General features: G+C 36.1%; 1 protein-coding gene across 1 annotated transcript; it reads left to right on the top strand.

Moving 5' to 3' along the window:
- The first annotated feature begins 1877 nt into the window (after positions 1-1877).
- LOC120274361 (receptor-like protein EIX2) lies at positions 1878-3902 on the top strand. The gene has a single exon (XM_039280956.1). It carries the CDS (start codon positions 1878-1880, stop codon positions 3900-3902), a length of 2025 nt encoding a protein of 674 aa, XP_039136890.1.
- Positions 3903-6830: the final 2928 nt, after the last annotated feature.

The raw sequence follows: 6830 nt of genomic DNA, 5'->3' as shown, positions 1-6830 counted from the left end.
TTAGCCCCTATTACTTTCCAGCCTATGATAGATAAAGTCAATTAACTTGCTTCCAAATGGTCCAAATTTCATCTCACTCCCGCTGCGAAAGAGATCCTTATTAACTCTGTTCTTCTCTCAGTTCCAGTCTATACTTTAATTGTCTATCCCATCCCTGATTCAATCCTTTCTGAAATCTCCAAAGCTGTGAGAAAATTTTTTTGGAATAGGAATGGTAATGGAAAGGGCATCCATAATGTGAGTTGGAACATTATTACAGAAGGTAAGTCTGAGGGGGGCTTAGGTATCAAAAATCTTACTCTTGCAAAACATTCTCTCATGTCTAAAAATATTTTCAAATACTTAAATAATCATGACAGTCTTTGGGTTGAAATTCTTCTTCAAAAGTATGGGAAAGTTAATTTTTGGCTTGATTCTGTGCCGGCCAAGTGTTCTTGGTTTTTTAGAGGCTTATGCAAATCTGCTGCTTTTATTAAACACCATTGCAAAATTAATACTGTCAACCCTTTGAGCACTTCTATTCTTTGGGATCCCTGGCTTTATGACATTCCTGTTGCTCTTAAACCTACTTACCTCAATATGGATGTTGATTTGGATCGGATTTCTTTCTCTGATATTATTGTTAATGACCAGTGGTCCGTGCATGAGTTTAACCAAATTTTTGGTAGCAATGTTGAGAACTTGGACAGGAAATTTCTTTCTATTGATCAAAACTCTGATAATCATTGGATATGGGTTCCAAAAGTTTCTTGTTCCAATGTCTCTTCTGCTGTTTATCATACTTTGAACAGACAGTCGGTTTTTTCTGAAGTTTGGGATGGTTGGAACATTGTTTGGAGTATTCCTGTTGCTCCCAGAATTAAACATTTCATTTGGTTGTGTTTAAGAGGTCGCTTATCCACATCAGCATTTCTTTACAATATTCATCTTGGCCCTTATAATCCCTGTGTTTTTTGTGGTATCCATAGTGAGACCGTTGATCATTTGTTTGGTCAATGTGATAGAATTCTTTTGATTTGGGACCAGATCACCAGCATGCTTAATATTCCTATATCTTTTACTAACGGGTTTTCATCTGGAAATTGGGTTATTGAATACAGACAGTCTATGCATATCCTAGCTCTCATCGCCGCTTGCGCGTGGCTCATCTGGTTGTGCCGGTGTGATGTTATCTTCAGAAATTCTCGCCCCATTTACACTAATATTGTGTCCAGGGCGATTGCCCTTGTTGATGATTTCTCCCGTAGCAACTTTGATCTCGTGGGGAGAAAATTTTTGTTGAGCAACTTCTCATCCATTGATGATAATTTTCTCTTCACTCATGATGCTTCTAATCATGATCTTAAGGTGAGTTCAGTTGGATTCTTCTTTGCTGATGCTAATTACAAAATCTCTCTTGCAGGTTGCACTTCTAGCAGTTGTTCGGAGAGCTCCTTTGATGCGTTGCTTGCTGTCGAAGTGGCCCTTCACACTGCGTTGGATCTCCACATCCCTGTCAAACATATCATTAGTGATCAACATGCAATCCTCCAGCTACTTCAATGCCCTGACCACGTTTCTTCCTGGAGGTTTGAAGCTCAAGTTAACAATTTGAAGTTCTTATTGGACATGTGCGACCATCCTCAGATACACATCACTCCTTCCAGTTGGGGTTCTCCAGCAGTCAATCTAGCTATTCTTGGATTTCATCACCAGCATCTCAACCTTTTCTTGTTTGGAAAAGACCTCCCTTCTTGGCTGATGAATTCGATTCGAAAGTTTGGTTTTAGTTTCTGAATTGGATTCTTGTTTCCTCATTTTAGACTCTTGTATCTTAGTTTCTTCTTGTTCTTTTACTTTCAATAAATAGCTTCTCTAGTTGAGAGGTTCTTCCAGGCATGGGGAACTTATGCAACTTACAGTCCTTAATTTTGGATGATAATTTCATCAGTGGAGACATTCATGATCTTGTTGATGGATTTTCTAAATGCAGGGTGAACAAAGATGGTTCTGCTTCAGAAAGTAGTGGGGGTCTACAAGAATTGAGTTTGAGAAACAACAGGTTGAATGGAACAGTTCCAGAGAAAATAAGCCAATTATCTAAACTGGGTAAACTGGATCTGTCTTCAAATTCTTTGGTGGGTCTCTTAACTGAATCTCATTTTGCTAATCTAGCAAATTTAGATTTTGTGGGGTTCTCCTACAACTTGTTACAACTGAATGTAAGTGAGAATTGGAAGCCTCCTTTTAACTGCAGTACTATTAGAATGTGTTCTTGCAAACTAGGCCCTGTTTTTCCCATCTGGCTTAAAACTCAGATAAAATTAAATGACCTTTGCTTATCAGATGCTGGCATTTCAGGTAGTGTCCCTGCTTGGTTTTGGGATCCGAGTTTTGTTACTCCATCATTACTCAATCTATCACACAACAGTTTAGAGGGGATGCTGCCAACTTTGAAAACTCATGGGTTCACTCTCCTTGATTTAAGTTCAAACAAATTTGAAGGCCTATTACCTGAGTTTGATCCCACTTTATTGCTTGTTATATATCTCAACAACAACTCATTCTCTGGGTCTATTCCTTCTTACTTTGCTGCTGCTACTCACATTCAAGTCTTCTCTTTATCTGATAATCATATCAATGGCAGCATTCCGTCATTCTTCTGTAACCTTACATACTTGACATTGCTTGATGTATCTAATAATGATATGTCTGGAGGACTTCCCCACTGCTGGGATCCAACATCGAACTTGGAAATTATTGATTTATCGGACAATAATTTCACTGGTAAAATTCCTGATGGCCTTGTGTCCTTCACTAATCTCCGATCCTTGCATTTGAGAAAGAATGGCTTTTCTGGAGATCTCCCCTTGTCCTTGAAAAAAGCCAATAAGTTAGTCACACTGGACTTTGGTGAAAACAAACTATCAGGTAGCATACCAACATGGATTGGAGAAAACCTTTCCTCTTTAATTGTGCTTTGCTTGAGATCAAATTTATTCGAAGGCATCATCCCGGAGCAAATAGCAAAGCTCTCCTCTCTTCAGATCCTGGATCTTGCACATAACAACCTTTCAGGTTGCATTCCTCATTCTTTTGGAGATTTCAAAGCCATGGTAGTCACAACTACTCACAATGGATGGTGGTCTTTATTCTCCATTTTAAGTGATATCTATTATCCTTGTTCTATGTGCGGCCGTGTTCCATATAGCAATTTTTCATACTCGGACTCTCTCTTGATAACTACAAAAGGCCTCCAAATGGAATACACCAAGCTTCTATCATTAGTCACAAGCATAGACTTATCAAACAATAAGCTGTCCTGTGAGTTGCCTGAAGAATTGACAAGACTACATGGGCTGCATTTCTTGAATCTTTCTTACAACCATTTTAATGGAAAGATACCAGAAAGCATCAGTGACATGGAACAGCTGGAATCACTTGATCTATCAGACAACAATTTATTTGGTACTATTCCTTCAAGCATTTCTACTTTGAACTTCTTGAGCCATTTGAACATATCACACAACAATTTGTCAGGAAAAGTTCCATTAGGTGGCCAACTTCAAACTTTCGATCCATCAGCCTATAATTGGAATCATGATCTCTGTGGATCACCTCTTCAAAATTGTGCTAATGAAACACAGATTTCCCTAGGTGCAAACAAGGAAGAAGGAAAAGGAGAAGGAAAAGGAGAAGGAAAAGGAGATTGGTTAGAGATGTTATGGCTTTATATAGGTCTTGCCATGGGATACATAACTGGCTTCTGGATGATCATTAGTATCATAATGATCAAGCAAACCATAAGAATTGCTTATTTTCGATCTATTGACAAAGTATATGATTGTCTATATCTGAAGATGCTTATGTACTCTCGGAGACTCAAATCAACTTTCCCAAGGAGGAACGAAGCTCAGGCCTGAACTTTTACTCTTATTGTTGAGATGTATTTTTATAGTGTAGTATGGGCTGTATTTATGACATTCATTAATATAAAATTAATATGATAGAACTGTTATCTTTTTATTAGTATGTCATCGCGCGCACCACAAAAACCATTTTGGGAAGACCATAGGAGTCATATTCTAAGCTTTACAAAATGCTTTACTAGTTGTGATAGATAATTTCCGCAAAAATGATACAATTGTTAAGTTGTGCTTAGTTTAAGAGAAAAAGAGGCACAAGATTTTGACCGATATGTTGTCTTTAATTCTTATGCCTATCTATCTTAATTTCTTAATTCAATTAAACAAGAAATCATTAGCCCTAATTTCCTTGAATACAAACACAGGCTAATGAAAGGCTATCACCTTAATGTAAAATTTAGAAAACATTGGTCCTATCATATCTACTAAAAATATATTTTAAGTAAGATTGTTTGCTCATGCATTTTATTAAAAATTATGAATGGTTCTGTTGAAGTCATGAATTTGTTGTTCTCAATTTTCAGGTCAAAAGTAACAAGTATATTGATGCATGTCTGCTATATCCCAATTCCCTTTTAGTGTTGAAATGCATGAAGCTAACACACGCTGTGATTTAAACTATTGACTTAATTTCTGCGAACTAAATTTTGATATATAGCAGCAGGAGCAAAACAGAGGGGCATGTACCAGAGGATTGTGGCCACATAATCATCTCTGGACAAAATGAATTCTCAAATGAAAAAAGCAGAATATCAACACGCATCAATGTTTCTGACAGTGTTTGTCATTCATGATGAAATCTAAATGTGTGGAGAATGTTAACCTTCATCTATATATTTAATTTACACAAATTTTAACATAATCCGGATTTATGAGCTATTTTCATATCCAGGAGCTAGGCAACATTGAATGGAAATTTTTAGCCATTGTCATAAATTCAGCCATGAGTTTACATGGAGAACATCAATCACTTCTTTTCAAGCTTTAAAAGGGTTGTTTTATGTTAACTGCTAACCAGTAATCTGAAAAATTAAGGCATTAACAACAATTAACTTTGGTAGAGACCTTTAGGTGAAGCCCACCATTTGTTTGCATAAATAATTCTTTTAGCAGAAATTTGTATGTACCTTTATAGAAGAATTGGTTTGTTATAACATACTCTCAGAAAGTATTATTTGATTGTATGCCCCCATAAACTGTCAACCTTTGATGATTAACATATAAAAGAAAACTTTAGAGGAAATAGTTGATCTTGTGATGTAGCCAAAATAAACAACATACAATCAAAACACCAGTTTAAGTATGAAGGTCATAAGATTTATAGTTTCAGCTTCTCGGACTGCTTGACTTTGTGTGAACCTTTTTAATTCTAAATGCAGAATTCAGGATCTACAAGAGCTGGTATATGCATCTAAGAAAAGTACACCACAATTTAACATTATAAGCAAACTAAATTTATCATGTGCTCAATGATATATTAGTATGCTTTCTATATAACCAAAACTGAAAATTAATCATTAAAGCGAAGAAATTACAGCAAAGCACCAAAAGCTAATGACAAGAAAAAAAAATTAATCATTAAAGTAATTGTAGCTACGACAAGAAATTGGTCTAGTCAAGTCAACTAATCAATTATTACACACCTTGCTGGTGAAGTCCAAAAAGATTAGTTCAAAGCCCACTTATGGGGCGTTCATTTCAAAGAAAGTGGGGGGAAGTCAGGAAGTGGGGGAAGTGCCACTTCCCTAAAGTGGGGGAAGTCGATACACTTGCGATTTCGATGCTCATTTGTCGAAAGTCGAGTAATAAAATCGAAAGATTTGAGTGTTGGATGAAAGCTTTATGAGCTATAAAAAGATTTTTGGAAGTCGAAAGGAAGCTAGCTTTTTATAGATTGTCTCACTCCCCACTTCAAGAAAAAAATACCAGGTGGCGCTTAGTTTCAAAAATCCACTTCGACGTGGGGTGAAGTGTGACTTCCCGCGCTTCACAATGACAACGAGCAATGTGGTGGAAATCGCACCACTTCCACTTCCCATCACTTTTCCCCGAAAATGAACGCCCCCTAAAGTTTGGACTTTTTCAACAAAAAGATTTGTACACGTATATTTTCAAGAAGTTTGAAATTTATCCATGTGATTAGTGGTATTTTATATCTTTGATACTTTAAACGCATATTATTTAATTTCTTGAAATTGAAATAGTCTAAACCAGACTTGTTATGGTGGTGGTGGTTAAAGCAAATGGTACGCCTCGCAGCATGTCCACACGTTTTAGCTGACAAATTCACAGCTCACGGAAGTACTTGTCATGATATATCCCTGTTTAGTCAAGGAAAAGATCTCCCTAGGTAGGTGGTTGATGAAATGTGTCAAGCATAGTTGTTACTACTTCTCTAAGCCCTTTATTGTTTAGCTTTTATTTTTTTAGATTCTCTTTATTCTAATAGTGTGTTAAAGTCATCTTGTGTTTTAATTTTTCTTTCTTTCAATAAATTAGCTACTTGGTTGTTTTTTTTTTTTTTAATTCAAAAACAAAAAACAAAAAGCAAAAGGTTCCTCAGTCTATTAGCACCATACATGTCAGGGAGACAACGGATTGACTCTTTGCATTGACACAAAGTAAGGGTGTGAAATACTTGAAAAACTTGTACAACCCTCTAGCTTATGGTTTACTCATATTTATAAAAAAAAATAACAATAAATGCAGTCAAAGACGGCCCCCTACAAGGTTAATCCACTCTAGCTAAAACCTTCAATTTATCAATTTAATATGCACTTATATCCAATCACAAATGCCCCACGAAATTTCATGGAAATTTAATAACTCCTACCAAAACTTCTAAAACATGTAAATTGAGTCAAGTCAACAAAACAACCTAATCTACCCCATAAAATAATGCATATATGAATTTATTTTATTAAA

Source organism: Dioscorea cayenensis, chromosome 2, assembly GCF_009730915.1.
Source record: "Dioscorea cayenensis subsp. rotundata cultivar TDr96_F1 chromosome 2, TDr96_F1_v2_PseudoChromosome.rev07_lg8_w22 25.fasta, whole genome shotgun sequence".
Lineage (NCBI taxonomy): Eukaryota > Viridiplantae > Streptophyta > Magnoliopsida > Dioscoreales > Dioscoreaceae > Dioscorea > Dioscorea cayenensis.
Note: the sequence above shows the minus strand (reverse complement) of the source record. Positions and strands in the feature narration are given on the sequence as shown.

Bases quoted from the DNA above. Each gene is read 5' to 3' on its own strand.
- LOC120274361 (XM_039280956.1), top strand. From the start codon at position 1,878: ATGGGGAACTTATGCAACTTACAGTCCTTAATTTTGGATGATAATTTC.